This window comes from Panthera tigris, chromosome C1, assembly GCF_018350195.1.
Source record: "Panthera tigris isolate Pti1 chromosome C1, P.tigris_Pti1_mat1.1, whole genome shotgun sequence".
NCBI lineage: Eukaryota > Metazoa > Chordata > Mammalia > Carnivora > Felidae > Panthera > Panthera tigris.
Window position 1 is genome coordinate 25,429,855 of NC_056667.1, and position 18,808 is coordinate 25,448,662.

Below are 18,808 nucleotides of genomic sequence, written 5' to 3' on the forward strand. Positions count from 1 at the left end.
CTGCTATGGGGGGGAAGGGGGTCAGAAATCATTCCTGCCCCCAAATGAGAAGGCAACCTAAATTATCCTCAGTGACACTGGAAACGACAATAAGAAAATAATACTTGTTTTATAAAATGCCCCCTTCTGAGCCACGAAGCTGCAAACCAACAATTAAACCATGATCATAATAGCAGACAATAATAATTAAATCATCCCGCCATCCAAAGAGCAAAAGCGGAGAAGACAGACCAAAGCCCAAAGCAAGCATTGGTGTCTAGAGCGAAATGAAAGGCTCTTCTTTCCTGGGGCCAGCTGGTATTCAATAGAAAAGTGATTCTTTTGTTACTTCTGCGAGCAAGAGAATAAACCTGAGCTTCTGGTCACTGAAGAAACCACAGTTTCCACCCGGCCACAGTTTCCATTCTGGGGCAAGCATACAGATGCAGGACTTGGGCTATTCCTTGTGTATCACCCTTACTTGCTGGCTGACCTTGCACTGGTTTCCATCTTATCATCAGCACCTTGTAAACGAAGGCTCTGTGACTGTCATTAGCCAGAACCTGCCCTGGAGGTGTCAGGGGATTCTGTGAGGGGCAGATGTGTCTTTATCCTTCTTAGAAGAAGTGTTTTCCATAACATGAAAGGTTCATACTTCCTGAAGAGGCTGTGTAACACAGTGGAAAAGAAACAGTGGCTAGGGAGCCAAAGACATAGCTTCAAATCTAGTTCTATGACAGCTACTCAGGTGAACTTGCACAGCCTCAGTTTACTTGTCTGTACAATGGCAGTAACTGGGCATCTGTCCAGCAGTGTTGCTAGGAGAATTATTGTAGATGAAATCACATATAAAGGTACCTGGCACTGAGCCTGATACATAGTGTAAAATCAATAAGTGGTAAAATCACCTAAAACAAATTCTGTTTTTGTTCTCTTTATTTTTATTGAAGTGTGACTAATATACAATATTATATTCGTTTCAGGTGTACAACATTTTTTTTTTTTTTATAGTTACTTAAGAGATGTGTTAAAGTCCTCTATGATTGTCAATTTCTTGTATTTACGACAGATTTCATTTTATGTTTCCTTGTTAGGTTACATAAAGATCCACGACTGTTAGCCTTATTATGGCATAGACACTATTCCCATGAAATAATTCTCTCTGTCCCTGGTGGCTGTTGGCATTCCTTAGCTTGGGGCTCCATCGTTCCAGTCTCTGTGTCTGTCTTCTCCTCTGTGTGTATAAAATCTCCCCCTGCTTCCCTCTTATAAAGATCCGTGTGATTGCATTTAGGGCCCACCTGGAGAGAATCCAGGCTCACCTCCTCATCTCAAGGGCCCGGATTTAATCACAGCTGCAAAGATCCTTTTTCCAAGTAAGCTAATGTTTACAGGCTCCAGTTATTAACACCTGATATCTTTGGGGGCCATCATACAGCCTGCTGCAATGTCTTTGCAAGCTTTTCAAGAAGCCTGAGTGTCAATTTTCTGTGTCTTCTGTGCATATTATATCCTGGCTGGATCAATGGTTCTTGGGTCTCACAACACCACTGGCTTCAGCCTTTGATGTTAAGGGGAAGCGATTTTAGGAGGACTGGATTCTCTGTGGTGGTGGCTTTTTGTAAATGACTGTTTATCTGAGGGGGATTGATGATGTGCTTACCTGTGTGGGTGTGTTTTCCCAAAGGCTTTCCGGGATTTCATTATTCTTGGAACTGTTTGATTTGTTCATCAAGTTGTATCTAATTAGTTTTGCCTGGAACTCAGTGAGTCCATTCAATTCACCAGGATGCTTTAGCCCTGGTCCATCGTCTGCCCCTTCTCAGAGGACTTTGTTCACAGCTTGTATTTTATTACCCCTTTCTCCATTTGCTCCTCGTTCTTCTCCACATGTGCCGCCTGGTTGGTACTCTTGTCTTTTGCATTTGGCAACTCCTCTTTCATTTATTTCCACATTCTTGTAGTTTTTCTCTGCAATCTCAGATCCTCCAGCTTGTCTCTTACTTGAATGCTTTTATTTTTTACAAGGCAAATGCTGCTCTTGTGGATTTTGGTTCCTGTGTATTTAGCTTCTTTTTCATTCTTTGCTTGCCTCTATCACTGTCCTTCTTTCTATCTCAGGATCTCCCCTCCCCCACTGCATCATCCAATCTTCTGCTACCAATCATCCCTACTTCTCATATGTCAATGAGAATATTATCCATAAATCCATTTACGTTTTCTTTCGTTTACTAGAGTAAAATTTTTTCAGAAAATGTTTCCACTTTTAAAAAAAAATTTTAATGTTTATTTATGTTTGAGACAGAGAGAGAGAGCATGGGAGGGGCAGAGACAGAAGGAGACACAGAATCTGAAACAGGCTCCCGGCTCTGAGTTGTCAGCACAGAGCCCAACATGGGGCTCGAACTCACTAACCGTGAGATCATGACCTGAGCCAAAGTCAGAGGCTTAACCGACTGAACCACCTAGGCGCACCTATGTTTCTATTTCTTTAGGGAAATGATTCTTTTTCAAGAATGGTATGTGTTAAGTGGCATCATGCAAGTTCATTTTATTTATTTTTTGCTGGTTTCCTTATCTTTTGAGGGGGGGAGATCTATACTGGTCCAACGAAGTCTATGTTTCTTCAGTTGAATGGAATCCCCCCTCTAAGAAATCCTGGAATTCATTTTTTGGGATGGTAAACTGGCAGTCAGTTTGATGTCTACAGGCCAATTCAACCATCCAGTGTAGCCCAGCTGGATTATTATTCTTGGATGATTTGAAGTAATTTGTGTTTCTTTTTTCTAGAGGTGATCCATGAAAACCAAATTGCCAGAGAGCATTGCCACACTTACATCTACATTTACACCTCCCGGGTTATCCATATCCTCTCCTTCAAAAAACTTCTGAGCTCCTTTTGGTGATTTCCTGATTTGTTGAAACCTTAAGCCTGACAAAGGAACACCCCGCCGGGTATGTGCTTATCTGTTCAGCTCCTTCAGGAGGTCAGCTCTTGTAGTGCAAGTTCATGGACCTTCTCTGTTGAAGGTTTAACTACTGCCATGGCTCAAAAACAAACCTTCTGGAAGCAGCTAAACCTGCGGTCACGATTCCTGGCAAGAGCTACGAACAGAAGCTTCACTTCTGGTGCCTTCTGCCTCCTCTGGGCCAGCTGCCCACTTGCTGTTGAAGGGGAACAACAGTGACCGCAGTGGGGGATTGCTGCCCCATGATTGATATGCAACAGCAGGCAGGGAGTCCGGATTTCCGGTGCAGCCAGATGTTTTGTCTAGTTCAGGCTCCTCCCAGGAAGACAAGCTCCACTGGGTAGGGGTTCTGGTTCATCAAAACTGTGCCTCCCTCCCACCCCTCGGTAATCCTACTGCTTGGTGACCAACAGCCAAGAATGGAGTTTCCAGGTCACCCTTTGCATTAATCATTAAAAAGCATCCCTACAGTTAAAAATCAACAAAGTATCCTCATTAGCCAAATATGAGCATTAAGAGCAGAAATTGAAGCTTCCAGAACAACATTTCCACCCTCCATGGGCCCCAGATCTCTTTAGGGAAAGCACGCCTGGAGAAGACTGTCTCTTTTCCCTTCCCCCTTTTCCCCTCCATGTAGCCCCTCACATATAGCTTGTAAGCCTAGCCAGATTTGTACTCAGAAACAAGGCGCAGTTCTTCTGAATATAGCAAGGGCCTCTCAAACAGTTATCTTAGACTCCTCCCTGGTTTCCCAGCCAATTTCTCCTTGGCATTGCCACCAGTGACCTTCTTTTAGGAATGGAGATACCATCATGTCACATCAGACAATGGGTTCCTCCAGAAGCAGTTCTGTACATTCACCCCTTCCTCCCTTTCATGTTACCTCCACCCTGCATGGCGAACTACTACTATGCTTTCAAATGCACCTAGAATAGCTCCTCTTCTAACACCCTGCCCCCAACTGCTACCTGGGATTAGGAACTATCCTTGCAAATGCTTTTCAGTTGTGCTTTGTACAAACTTCTACTACAGCATTTATCACATTATATTAGAATCTGTAGCAGACCCTGTAGGACGGTCTATCTGCACTCCATTTCCAAAAACTCGTCTATCTCTACTAGTGAAACTGTAACAGCGAAACAAAATTGATTTCCTGCTTTCCCAGCCGGGCATCCATGGCGAGTTCTGATGAATAAAGTGTAGGAAGACGTCTGTAAGCATGGTGATTCTTCCTGAAGAAATACACAAACCATCCCAAGGAGAAAGATCTGTGCACTGTCCTCTCCCCTCTTCTTTTAGACTGCGACACAGACACAAGGTGTGGAGCTGCAGCAGCTAACCAGGCGAGCATGAGGGTACAGCCGAGGGCAGTGCAGCAAGAAGAAAGGCAACAGCATCCTGAGCGGCCGCCCTGGGTCTAGACGGGACCTTCAGATCCTCGTTCCAAGAGAAAAGTGAACCTCCATCTGTTGAAGCCAGCTTTAGTCAGTTTTTCTACTTCCATTCCTAACTGATGAAATTTCTACCCATACGACTGAGACTTTCAAGGGAAAAGACTGTTTCTTATTTATATTTATACCCTCAGTACCTGGCAGAACGCCTGGCACTGAGTAAATGCTCCAAGTATTTTAATTGAACTGAATGTCGTTACTGTCTTCAAAATATTCCAATGGCTTCTCATTATACTGAAAAATCCATTTAGAGTCCTCATCTTAGCCTGCAGGGTCCTGCGGAGAGCCCTCTTTACCCGAGCAACCTCATCTCCCCCATGCGGTCCCCAGCCACGTCAAGGGAGCACTCTTTTGTGGATAGACCCTACATTGTGCCCTGTGTTCGTGCCTTCGCTCTCTTTCCCCTCAGTTGGAATGCTCGCCTCTACACCTCCAGGCAGGCCTTCTCTCTCTCTCTTCTCCATTGCTGAACTTGGCTTGCACCTGCTCACAGTCTCTGCTTTGTCTTGGAGGGACCTGTTTGTTTGACTATTTCCTCCCACAGAATGTGAGCCCCTGGAAGACAAAGACTGGCCTTAGTGTAATTGTTGTGTTTCCCACCGCACAGTGTCTGGCGCAGAGAAAGTGTTCAATGTGTGTTTTGTTCAGTGGAACTAAACCAGGGTCAGAACGACAGACTGGCGAGAGAAGAGTTTGGAGCTAGACAGAAAGGGTCTGAAGCCCACATCACTGGGTAATTGTGAGATATTCACCCTTTCTGGGCCTCGATAGTCTCATCTGTAAAATGGGGATAGTAATAACTGATCAAGAATGTGGTACGAGGTACGTGTTTGATAAATGTTAGGTAGAGGGCAGGACCAAGAGCAGATGGCTTTGCTTCCCTCTCTTCAATTTTTCTCTGAGCTGGTCCACTGATTATAACAGGGAAAACTCTAACCCAACACTGGAAACTGAGAAGGCGTCTCATCCATAGGGGATGGAATTCCACGTTCTACATACTGACCACACAAGGAAGAGTGACATGGAGGGTGCAGCACAGTCTGCTCTCCTGCTGTTGGTTGTCAGGCCTGGATGGAGTTCACTGGTCAGCCTGTCCGATTCTTGGTACTCAGGGGAAAACACACCTACCAAATGCTGGAGACGCCCCTGGGTTCCAGGACAGAATCTGACTGCCAGCCTATGCTTGTCCTGCACACCCAAGAAGGGCCCATTTTCCTGCCGGGACCCCACCCAGGACTGAGGGCAATCCCTGCAGCTACCCACTGTCCTTCCTTGCCCGGCTTGCTGGGGTGAGGTTGACCACAGATCCCTCTGATCATCTCCAGTGCTCGGCTGGGGCCAAGGGCAGGCTGAGGAGAGGTGTCTGCAGGCCTTCTGCTGTCTGTGCCCCAGGGGATGGTCCCTTGGATTGGTCTGTGGGCTTTCCCACATCGTGTCCCATCTGGGACACCAAGGGGAAGCCCGCCTGACACCTGTTCCCACCAGCAGCATGGCACCCACCACCTGGGACTCTCAGGGGTGAACTACAACCTGCTTTGCCGAGGGGCCCCATCTGAGTAAAATGAACCGCCTTCCCAGTTCCAGGAGGGGTTTCTCGTCACTTGGGAATTACATGCCAGGCACTGTTCCAAGTGCTTAGATATGTTAACTCACTTAACCTCATCGTAACCTTAGCTGATGGGTACTGTCTTAAATCACCATTTTACAGCTAAGAGAACAGAGGCCCAGAGTGCCTGCTTAAAGACCTTCGCAAGCTACACGGCTCATCAGAGTGGCGGGCAGTCTGGTGCCAGAGTCCAGCTCTGAGCTGCAACTCGATGTTGAATGAACAACAAAACCCCTGGGGATGTAAAGAGAATTGGCTCCTCAGAGGAATCCAGCTGATTAATCAGATTAAATGGCCCAACTGAAAGATGCAGTTAATGCAGGAAAAAATAGGAGGCATTGTAAAACAGAACATAAACAGTATTTTCAGGGAGGTGCAAGACGGTAATACATAGAAATAACAAAAGTAAGCTGTCAAGGGCAATGTGAAAACAAAAAAGAATAGCTTCCTTAAAATAAAAATGAAAACAACAAGATTCCCAAAATAAAGGAGAGCAAGATGAATACTGTTGAAAACAGAATTAATGAAAACACAAGATCGCTGGCAGAATAAAAAAAAATAGGATACAGAACTTTCAAATCACTGGAGGAAAAACAAAGCCAATTAAATCAAATCAGCTGACAATAGAAGAGTTAAAAATGAAAGAAAACAATAAGGACGCATCATCTGTTTTGTTTGAAAAAGAGCATAATACGTTTGATGGAAAAGAGATATATATATACGTATATATGTATGTATAGGCACCTGGGTGGCTCAGTCGGTTAAGCGTACGACTCTTGGTTTCGGCACAGGTCATGATCTCCCAGTTTGTGAGTTTGAGCCCCACAGCCGGCCCTGTGCTGGCAGTGTGGAGCCTGCTTGGGATTCTCTCTCCCTCTCTCTGCCCCTTCCCTGCTCGCACTGTCTCTGTCTCTCTCCAAATAAATAAATTAAAAAAAAAAGAAATATACAAAAACCCTGTGCTCTTTTCACTTTCTTCGAGTATACATGGAACATAAATAAAACAAAAGTTCAAAAAGTAAAAAGGGTGCAATGCAGTAAAAATAACAAGTAAATCATATGAAATACATAACCACTAAGTTAAAAAAACTTTTTAAATATTTATTTATTTTTGAAGGAAAGAGAGAGCGTGAGTGGGGGAGGGGCAGAGAGGGAGAGGGAGACACAGAACTCGAAGCAGGCTCCAGGCTCTGAGCTGTCAGCACAGAGCCCGACATGGGGCTCTAACTCACGGACTCACAGACTGTGAGATCATGACCTGAGCCCAAGTCGGACGCTTAACCGACTGAGCCACCCAGGCACCCCACCACTTAGTAAGTTTTAAGAACATTTTAAATAGGGATTAAAAAGAATTCTACACTGAAATTATACACTATTTAAAAATCAACCCAGTTGAGTCCTCTGTAGGAAAAGAAAAAAACCTCCCCCAAGGAAAAATATACTGAGAACGGGAAGCAGCCAACACAGTTAGATATCATTTTGTCTGTCAAACTGAGAAACACAGACAGGATTGACAGCAGCTAGTGATGCTGTGCAGGGAGGCAGACTTTTGGCGGATGCGTAAATTGCCACAGTGACCAGAGGGAAATGTGAGATCATGTATTAAAATTTGCCTTCTAAGAATATATCCTAAGGAAATAATTGGACAACTGTTCAAAGATTCATGTGTAAGGATATTCACTGGGGTGAAAAACTGAAAATATTTACTTTATTAATAGGGGAGTAGAAAAATAAATTATAGTTGTGCCTCCAACAGAATTCTCTGTAGCCATCAAATGGGATGAGGCTGATCTCTATATATTGACATAATAATATGATGATACAGGATTAAACAGTAAATCAAAAGCGAGTCACTGAGCCATGCATGGAGATTATCTTGTTTTAGAAACCACGTTTGCTGCATTTGCCTTATGCATCTATCGGCATACAAACTAAAAGAATTACCAGAACAAACTGATCTCAATGGTTCTCTTCTGTGGGCCGTGTGGAGGAGAACAGAGTCAGATTCAGGGGACTTTTGCTCTCTACAAATTCCTTTATTGTCTGCATTTTGAATTTTTCAAAACAAGTGTCTATTTTTTATATAGAAACGTCCTATACAGATATTCCCACTTTAAAAATAACAACTTAGGGGTGCCTGGGTGGCTCAGTTGGTTAAGCATCAGGATCTCACGGTTTGTGGGTTCGAGCCCCGTGTCGGACTCCGTGCTGACAGCTCAGAGCCTGGAGTCTGCTTCGGATTCTGTGTCTCCCTCTCTCTCTGCCCTTCCCCCACTTGCATGCTGCCTCTCTCTCAAAAATAAATAAACATTAAAAAAATAAAAGTAGTAGCTAGATCTTACTCTGAATAAGGACTCAAACACAAACAGGGCTTTTTGTGTTTGTCTTCATTAGGGTCTAATCATGAATTCCCTTCACTTTGCTGCTGGTTAGTCAGGTGAAGGGCTTGTGTGGGGCACTGAGGGAGAGGAGGTGAGAGGGGGACAAAGAGAGAGAAAGAGGGAAGAGGGGGAGGGAGACAGAAGAGAGAGAGAAAACAGGCACGAGCACAGATGTGTGTGTGTGGACGTCACATGCACTGTCAGGAAAAGTCAAGCTGGGTGGGGGACCGAACGAGAAAGGGAAAGGCGTCCTGTCTCTCATCTCCATCTTTTGGCTGCTCTCAGTGCAGCCGGGAGCCCTCCTCTGCTCCTTGGGCATCAGCTCCCTTGAGGCCGTGGGCTGCCCAGAAGCTCTCTAGAGGGTGGACCAAAGCTACCTTCACCTTCTCCCTGCTGTTCCCCATTGCAGGGGCCTCACACACACATTTAGCACACCCCCATGACTTTATAGTCCTTGCTATGTCACCCTGCAGAGGACATTCCGTGTCCTTGTCTTGATCTTCTCTTCCTGAGGGTCAGGAAGGGGTCCTCCTGTCTCCCCTCCAGCCCACCCCGTGCCCACTATTCCTGTAGGTGACAACGGTCCTCACCCTTGCCCAGAATTCCATCATTGATTTCTTGTGCTCGCCTGTCAGCTGCTCCTAGGGCCCTCTGTTCTCCTCCGGCCCTTGTTCTAAACCTTCCTTCCTGGGGATCACGCTGCCTGTCTTGGGTCTGCTAATGCCACCGCGCCATGGAGACGCACACCCTCCGCTTTAGGAGATGCATGCCCAAGTATTTAGGAATGAAGTACCGTGATGTCCACAAGGTACTCTTGAGTGATTCAGCAAAACGGGGATAAAGGCAAAAACAAAGAGAACGCCAATATGGGAGAGTCTCCACAGTGGCTGAGCCTAGGTGGCAGGCATGTGGGTGCTCACGGGCTGGTCTTTCCACTTCTCTGTGTATTTTACGTATTGTATGTTATGCAACAAAACACAGGGGAACAGAAGAAACCACACTTTCCATATTTCCTGACGAGAGTGAGACCAGCTGGTGTGAACACTTCAACGTTTCCTGAATGCGTCCCTTCTTCTCCACCCCCCACTGCCACTGCCAGGGTTCAGGCTTCTCATCCTGACCACGATCTGGGACAGCCTCCTCACTGGGATCCCAGCCCCAGGTCACTCCATTCTCCATAAGGATGCCAGGACAAGTCCAAATACAGCCTCATGGCCTCCAAGGACCTCCAAGCTTGGGCGGCAGCCTGCTCCACCAGCTTTATTGCCCACCACTGCCTCCTGCCACAAAATTGCAGCTGATGCTCCAGCCCTTGCGCCTGATCACGTCATGTCACTTCCTCTGTCTAGAAGGCCTTTCCCCTCCCACCAGCTTTCCTCCCTGGCTACCTGGCAACTTCCTCTCCATCCTTCAGCTTTTTCACCTTTTCCAGGATAGCATTCTGGTCTGTCCTGTCTTTCACTCCCTATCCCTATCTCTCCGTCTCACTGTGCATACACATGTCTCCTCTTTGCCAACAGTGTCTGGGTCTCATCCCAGCTCTGGCTGGGAAGGTAAGGCAGGAGCACAAATATAGCACAAAGTGGTCAGTGTCAAGGAAAACGTGGGCTGCAGGCAATGAGAGTTCAAAAGAGGGAGACATGGCTCCCAGGAGTCCAAGAGAGGGGATCGGGAAGACTTCCTGGGTGAGCAGACACATGTACTTGACTTTGAGGGATGGGGATTTTCAGACATAAGCCTTTGGAGCAAGGGGGGCATTTCAGGGAGGCCAGAGTGGAAACAGAGGCACAGAGCGAGGCCATGAGCAAAGATATGCACAGGAGCCACCAGTTGTTTGGCTTTGCCGGGATGTCACTGAAGGGAAAGGGAGGGAAATAAGGTTGGGGAGGTAGCTTGAGGTCATGAAGACCTTGAAAACCAGGATAAGATGTTTAGCTTCTGTGAACATGGGTGCCATGGAAGGTTTCTGGTTAGCAGGTGAGCTGACCAGGTGTGCTTCCAGAAGCTTCTTCTAGCAGAAATGTGCAAGATGAATTTGTACATTTAACTTGTGCTCCTAATAGTGCAAAACCCCTAAGAGCTCTTCTGACCTTGTTTTGCACAGGGCTTAGCTCAAAAACTTGCACATAGCAAACAGTGCACTTCTTTAATTTTAATTGAATGGAGTCTAAGGACCTATGTACATCAGCAAACACACAAGTATCTGTATGTACCTCTTGCAGCAACATATCCGTTCAGCCAGTTCCCCTTGACTGAAGACTCTCTAAGGCAGGATCGTCTCTAGCTATGCTTCTCCTTGCCTTAATTCCCCACTATTGCACATCTTCAACCCTTCATTCCTGGGTCACTACAATAGACTCCTGACTGTTTTTCTTTCTTCTTCTTTTTTAAAAAAAATTTTAATGTTTATTTATTTTTGAGAGAGAAGAGACAGAACATGAGCAGGGGAGGGGCAGAGAGAGAGAGACACACACACACACACACACACACACAGAATCCAAAGCAGGCTCCAGGCTCTGAGCTGTCAGCACAGAGCCCGACGCCAGGCTTGAACTCACGAACCCTGAGATCATGGCCTGAGCCGAAGTCAGATGCTTAACTGACTGAGCCACCCAGGTGCCCCTCTCCTGACTGGTTTTCTTCCTGTGAGTTCTCTCCACTGGAAAAGGCCCCAGTGGGACAAGCCTGCTTAAGAACCTACCATAGCTCCCTCTTGTCTACTGGCATTTAAGATCTTCCATGACCAGGCCATGCTCCAACCCTCTCCACGCTCTATTCCTTGTCCACATGCTTCCCCCTCTCCAGCCAGCTGTCTTGTCAGTCCTCCTTCCAGACCTCTGCTCATCCTGCACCCCTAACCGGGTCCTCTCCGCACAGCTCATCTAAACCATAGCTTAAGGCCCAGCTGGGCCAGCAGTGTGAATAGTGTAAAGACTCAGAAAAACCCAGGTTCACATCCCAGCTTTCTGAGTCACTGTGCATTCTCTTGGGATCTCAGTGTTCTTGTTTATAAAATGTGAATGAGAACTATGTCCATTCATTATTAGGACTTACCATCAGTACTAACAGGGCTATCGTGGAGAATTGATAAGACAATATACGTGCCAGGTCCCGTGCTGGGTAAATGGTGACGTTCCTTTCTTCTCTGATTCTTTGGAACTCCCAGGAGTAACTCCTGTTGGTCAGATGCTTGTATGGAAAGGAAGTTCTATTCTGAGGGCGTACATATGAACTACCAGACACTGTGCTGGGCTTTTGTAATGACTCCCTCTACAACCCTAAAACACCAGCATTTTTGTCCTCATTTTACAGATGAGGAAACGCAGACCAAGAACAGCAAGCAATCTGGGATCACACAGCTCTGCGCCGACACTACTGTCTGAGAAGTAACCACAGAAGCGTTATTAAATATTTAGTATGTTCCAAGGACTATGCTGGGTGCACTGCATGTGCTGTCTCCTTTAAGTGCCTTATCCTGATGCTCTGCTACTGTAAGCGATACAGCACAGGAGATAGTGGGACCCAGAGGGAATAAAGGCTGTGCCCAAAGTCCTGCAAACAGCAAGTGGCAGGGCTGGGATTCACGCTGGGGTTTGTATGACCTCCAGCTCTGCCCTTAGCTACTCTGCTGGAACTGTGCCATCGAGGCCAGAGAGTTGTCTGAACTTGAACCGCAGTCCTGGGAGGCTGAGACTGGCCTTTCCAGGTTTTCCATAGGCCTCAGCCTAAGCCTGGGGGCACGGCAACCACCACTGATGGCAAGGGCCTCTGGGGCAGGCCCAGCTACTAGCTGAGTGGCCTGGTGATGATGCTGGTGAGGACCGTCCTGAACCATAGGCAGGGGTTACTTCACCAGCCTAGACACTTACCCGATGGTGCAACCAGCATCAGCCTCGATGGTCCAGATGCAGTTGAGATTGTGTTCGTAGGGAGCCGGATACCCGGGTGACAGCACCTGGCCCGACACCTCTCCTTTCACTGTCCCTCCACACTCAGCTGAAAGAAATCCCAAAAGAGTGAGCTTTACAGGGTGGCCTGCACTGCCATCAGTGACTCAGTGGCTCCTCTTGTCAGGGTGCCCAAGTCCCTCTTGTGCCCTGCAGGTGACTGAGCACAGCATACAGAAAGGTCCCTGGATGCTATTTATATCCACAATCTACAAAGAACCCTTACAACTTAGCGATGAGAAGAAAAACAGCCCAAACAATGGGCAAAACGTCTGAACAGACATTTCTTTGAAGAAGGTGTGCACACTGCCAGGAAGCCCAGGAAGAGATGGTCAACATCACTAGTCATCAGGGAAATGCAGATAAAAACCACAATGAGCTATAGCACCTCACATCCACACGGATGGCTGTAATCGAAAGGCCAGACACGAAAAAGTGTCCGTGAGGATGTGGAGGAATTGGAACCCTCGCGCATTGCTGGGTTGGGAAGCGGTTTCCTAGTTTCTCAAAATGTTGAGCGTAGTCACCATATGACCCTGCAATCCCACTACCAAGCATAGATGCAAGAGAAATGAAAACATACGTTCACACAAAAATGCGCACAGCAGCATTATTCATAATAGCTAAAAGACGGAAACAGCCCAAATGTCCATCAGCTGACGGACGGATACACAAATACGGTGTCATCCATATGGTGGAATATTATTTGATCATAAAAAAAAGAATGAAGGATCGATACCTGCTACAACATGGATGGACTTTGAAAACAGTTTGCTACGTGACAGAAGCCAGGCTCAAAAGGCCACATGTTATGTGATTCTGATTATATAAAATGTCTAGAACAGAAAAATCTATAGAGACAGAAAGTATGCTGGTGGTTGCCTGGGCCTGGGGGGAGTGTGCAGGGGGCAGCGACTGCTGATGGGTACAGGGTTTCTCCCGGGTGGACAAAATGTTCAAAAATCAGATGGTGGTGATGGGTGCAGAACCCTGTGAATAGATAAAAAGCATTGGGCTTCAAGTATATGGTATGTGAATTACATCTCAATAGAGCCATTTAAAAAAAGGTCCTTGGGTGGAGGGCTGACAGCTTACTCTGCGGCCAAACTCCTTAAAGCCTCCTCAATGATGCATACACTTGAACCTGTGCCTTGCCAGCAATGGGGCTGCGTGGGGTGCCAGGATCACAGAGGAAAACAAGCCTCCCAAGAGCCAATGGTCTAGAGGAGGAGACAGCCACAGTGTGCCCCAACAGAGGTGCATTTGTGGCAGATGGCAGCTCAGAGGAGAGGGGGCTACTTCCCCTAGCTTGGGGCAGGAGAAGTTGTGAGGAGGAGCAGGGGTGGAGTGGGCGGGGGGAGGAACATCAGGGAGAGGATGCTGCAGATGGAAAAGAGAAAGGGCAAACGTCGTGGAGGTGGGCCATGGTGTGGCAGGCTGAGGGGACAGGGGACGACAGGGGAGATAAGGCCGGAGAGCTGGTCAAGCGTCAGACATCCAAGGACGCTGTGCATGAGGCTGGGGACTCTCCGGGAGAAGAACCAGTCACCTTACACACCAGTGAACTTTACACACTAGGAAGTATACTCTGGTGGCAGTCTTTGGGGCACGAAGAGTGGAGCTGGACTCAGGGGATCAGGTCTAAACTCCCCGTCGGAGCACCTAGTCCCCCGGGTCAGAAGCTGGTGGTCCTCTGGCCTTCTTCCTCCCCACATCTGATCTGCCTCCGAGACCCAGCCCCTGAACCCCTGGGGTGTTCGTCACATGGACCTCCCTCGGCCTTGTTGCTAGAGTCCTGGCTGAGGCTCTGGCCATTTCTGGGTGGCACAGTTGCCCACCCCCAGCAGTGCCACCTGAGGGACCTTTCTAGAATGCAAACTGACTGGGTCACTGCTTGCTTCAAACCTTCCTTCCCAGAATGAAGTCCAAGCCCCAGAGGGGCTCCTTTTGGCTTCTTGGGCCCCTCCCAACACCCCTTGGTCTAGCCAAGCCTCATGAACACTAGGAGCCAGGACAATGAGGCTTCTTCACGCCTTCATGTGGACTGACAATGTGAAAACATCTTTCTCGGGGGACCTTTGTGACCCGTTCCCTCCCAGGTACAGTTGCCACTGTCCTCCTTTGTGTCTCCATTTTAACAGGAGCAGATTTTTTTAAATCACAACCATGTTACAGTCACATCTGTCTCCTTCACAAGACCAAACGCCTTGGCAGCAGGGACCTTGTCTTACTTGTATTTGTGCATCCAGCGCCGCTATAGTGCCTGGCATGTTACAGATGTTTTAGTAAGTGTTTACTGAATGGAGAGATCCATGGATGATCAAATGAATGAGGACGCTTACTGCTTTCCAGGAAAATTACTACAAGGGTTGGAGTCAAGGGAGCATGAGTGACAATGAAGAGGAGAATTATTGCAAGAGTGTTTTAGGAAAGGGAATGAGTGACTATTCAAAATCCTAGAAGAAACAGGAGAAGATGGGACCCAGGTTGCAGACAGAAGACTGGCCTTCACCTTCATTAAGTATTTCATGGGCCCCTTGGCTTCATTCGGTGCCACTATGGCATGGTCAGGGAGGAGGCGCTCTGCCAGTAAGCCTGCTCATGAGACTGGATCCTTTGCACGCGCCTTGCTGTGAGTCCCCCCTCCCCCGCCCCTCCCGTGTGCTGTTGGGATGGGAAGTGCTTGAAGGACGCAGGGCTGAATGGGTCCCATTGGGGAGTGGGTGTGGGCAAGAGGACAGACAGTGAGCTGTGGGGAGGAAGACTGGCCCCACAAACGGGGGGGGGTGGGTAGTGGAGAGGTGGCAGGACCTTATCCATGCCCTTGGCTAGAGCTTCCTTCCATATTCCAGATGGAGAAGCCCGTCCTGTGTTTGGAGGCAGCAGCAGTGGGGGCTCTTCCTCACGGACGCAACATCTGGGAGGAGCCAAGAGGCCAGCATGCTGCAGATTCATTGACAAGACCATGAGACTCTACTCTTTCTGGTTGTCACCCTTCTTCCCATCCTTAGAGCCTTGGCTGCCTCATGTGGGCTGTAGCATCCACTCATCGACAAAGAAAGCCTCTGCGATGTCTTAAACTACAGTGGTCATTTCTGCTAGACCGTGATAAAGTCCACCACAACATGACGTGTGTAAACATATACACCCACAACCCCAAATACATAGCCGCACTCCTCTGTGTGGGGCCTGAGGGAGTCTCCGTGGGGAAAACCTCCGAGATTCAAAGTTTAAGTACTCTTCCCAGCACTGCTTGAGTGGATCCACTAAGTTCAGCCCAACCAGCACATCCGATATTCAAAAGAACCTTACAGTGAATCCTTTCTGCAAAGCAACTGTCTTGTAACGTGAATCATCTCCTTTCGCATTTCGCCTGCTCTAGCTTGCCATCATACCGTCATCCATTTATGCATATGTCCCCCCCTCGCTGGCCGGGGATCTGCCCTCCTCAGAGTTCCTAGTGCCCAGCATAGGACCTAGCACATGAAGGAAAGAAGGGGACAAAAATAGGATGCAGGGAGAAAGGGATGGGGCATGACTGCAGACTGGGTCAACCTTAGAGGGCAAAGGGAGAGGCTATTTAGAGGTCGCCATGCTGGTCTGTCCACTGTCAGGCTTAACATCTTCTTTTTTAGACCCTCTGTTGTACAACAGTGCTGAAATCCTGTTAAAATGAAGCTGTCTAGGGGAAAAATATTGGCCATTACCGTTGTCCACCACGCTGGTTCAAACCCTCAGCACTCACACGTGCTAGGCCAGAAGCCCAACCCTCACCCCACCCTCCTCCTGCTGGTGAATTCTTACCCATCCTTTTGAGTCTGTGCAAAACTTCCTTGTATCTCCTCAACACTTTGCCCTAACTCTTTGCACAGTGCTTATCTTGTATTATAATTATCTGTTTATGTGTCTATTTGCCTTGCTAGGCTATGGGCTTCCCAAGGGTAGGGAAAAATACTTTATTCTTTCTTTGTTTACTTCTCTGCCTCTGCACATACCCAAACATATAGCTGCACCAATTCTGGTGTGTGGCTCTTGGTACGTACTTAAGTGTTTTCCCAGTGGATGTCTTGTTCTTACAGGATTGACCAGCACTGCACAGACATGCCGAGGTTGTGGCACAAGGGGAAGGGGATGGGGGAGAGGCCTGGTGTTTGGGGGTGGGGAAGCAGGACAAAGCAGTGGGGTGGGAATCTTGTTCAGCAGGGAGGGGGAACAGGTGCAGTGAGGTAGGTGGTGAGAAATGAAAAGGCCAGATGGACCGAACGATAGGTTCTGCCTACTTCATACTTCTGCCCTGGACCAGACTGCTCTCATCCTATGACACATGGAGAAAGCTTAGAGGGAGCCTCTGCTGACATTCTGGAAGCACCAGAGGCTTAAGAAAGTGCTGGTTCATTATTATATTCTTCCTCAAGAATGAGGTAGGTGCCAGCTCATTTTCTTACTCGTTCTTCCAACTTTCTCTAGGAAAGGGAGCATAAGCCCCATTTTGCCTATGGGGAAACTGAGGCCCAGAGTGAGTCAGAGACTCGTTTGAGTCTGAGTGTTGCAAGAACCCTGGGAACCCAGGCAAAAGCTCCACCTCTTCTTAACTGACTCTCCCAACTTTCCTCTGTTGCCAGCATTACAATTCCGAGGGCATGGCTTGGCTGTGGTCCCACTTGGCTAAATGTGTGACAATGGTGGCATGCCACCCGCCTGACTGAGCTGCTGCAACACGGGTGTAATGAGGTGTGAAAGTGAGGGAACAGAGAAGTGGGGGCAGGGTAAGCGAGGACTCCCGTGAACAGGAGGATTCAGTCCAGTTAGGCAGTCCCAAAGTGCTGGAGTGTGGGGTCCGACGGGACAGCTTTCATGAGACCAGAGCTGGGAGCATGGGGCTGGGAGGGGACCCGAGGGGTCACTCAAAGAGCAAGAGGCCTCCTACCGACACAGGTGGGGAGAGGTCGGTCCCAGGTCCTGCGCTCCCCACTCAGACACAGCAGCTCCTCACTGCCCCGCAGGCTGTATCCAGGGTCACAGCCAAAGGACACAGAGCTTCCCGCAAAATGGCCTCCATCATGAACCTTGTAGCCAAATTGCGGGGTTCCTGGATCCTCACACTTGATGAGTTCGAAACCTGCCGACGAGAGGAGAGATGGGGTAAGCAAGACCCGGCGAGGCAGAAACCACATTCCCTTCCTTCCCTCAGTTTGAAGCCTGCGTCCTCAAGGAAGCCACCAGGCACGTGCCTCTGGCCTCTGGCAGTCTCACTGCTCTGGGGCCACCACACTGCTGTGCTCAGCAGAGGTGATGCTACACCTGCCCCCGCACGTGAATGGTTTCAGTTATTTCTCCCAGGACAGCCTTTAATAGTTTTCAGACATAAGGTCTGGGCTTCCTATTTCCTTTGTTTGACCCCCAGAGCATTTTGTTAGCAAGGCTGCTCTTTCCATTTTGCTCACTGAGACATTCTGATGGGATAGTGTAATATGGAAACGTCCCTTCAAATGCATATTTCAAAGTTCAATTATGTCCTGCTTAAATACGCTTTATTGAGAGAGGCTAGAGAAGGCTTACGCAGAGCATTTCTACAAAGCGCCTACTATTTGGCAATTTACTTGTGTTAGCTCTCATTTGTTACCCACAGGAGTCTTACAGGGAGGTAGAAGTATCTGCATTTTACAACCGAGAACATGACCTGGTTCAATAAGTGGTGCCAAAGTCACACATTCTCAGATGACAGAGATGGAATTCGCATGTGACTCTATTTAATTCTCTTCCACTGATGTGCCTGCTGTAACAGGCATAGACCCCTATGCCAGATGGCCTAAAGCCCAGGCGAGAGGAATCTTGAGTGGACTCACTGAGTTTTGTTTTTTTTTTCCTAGCAGCTTTATTGAGATATAATTCACATAATGAACATTCGCCCATCTGAAGCGTTCGGTCTTTTAGTATATTCTCAGGGTTGTGTAACTCTCATCACAATCCACTTGCGGATTTTTCATCGCTTCTGGAGGACCCCTGTCCACATTTCTGCCCCCCAACTTTCTTAGTCCTCGGCAACCATCGATTTCCTTTCCATCTCTATGGATTTGCCTGTTCTGGACAGTTCATATAAACAGTCCATACAACATGCAGCCTTCTGTGACTGGCTGCTTTCACTTGGTTTTCAAGGCTCATCCATGGTGTAGCATGGACCAGTGCTTTATTCCTTTGTAACAGTTAAATAACATTCCATTGTATGGACAGATCTATCACATTGTGTTCATCCATTATCAGCTAATGGATAATCATTGGATTTTAAAATAATCCCTAAAAGCACATTTCTTTGTATCTACTGGGAAGGTCCAGGAGCTCAAATAAATTAATACGATGGCTGTGAAGCCAAAGTGTGGGGATGTAATCCCAAGTACTACGGGCCTGCATACAAACCTGGGGGCTTTCTGTCTTTGACACTCTGGGAGTAAAAGACAAAGCAAAAATCATGCAGAAG

At 47.7% G+C, this 18,808-nt stretch overlaps 1 protein-coding gene across 1 annotated transcript in view; it reads right to left on the bottom strand.

Moving 5' to 3' along the window:
- Positions 1 to 18,808, bottom strand: part of CSMD2 (CUB and Sushi multiple domains 2) — a 538,353-nt gene that overhangs the window by 166,269 nt on the left and 353,276 nt on the right. Inside the window, 2 exon segments of the mRNA XM_042993830.1 lie at positions 12,256 to 12,382; positions 17,261 to 17,452. Coding sequence (XP_042849764.1) covers positions 12,256 to 12,382; positions 17,261 to 17,452 — 319 coding nt within the window.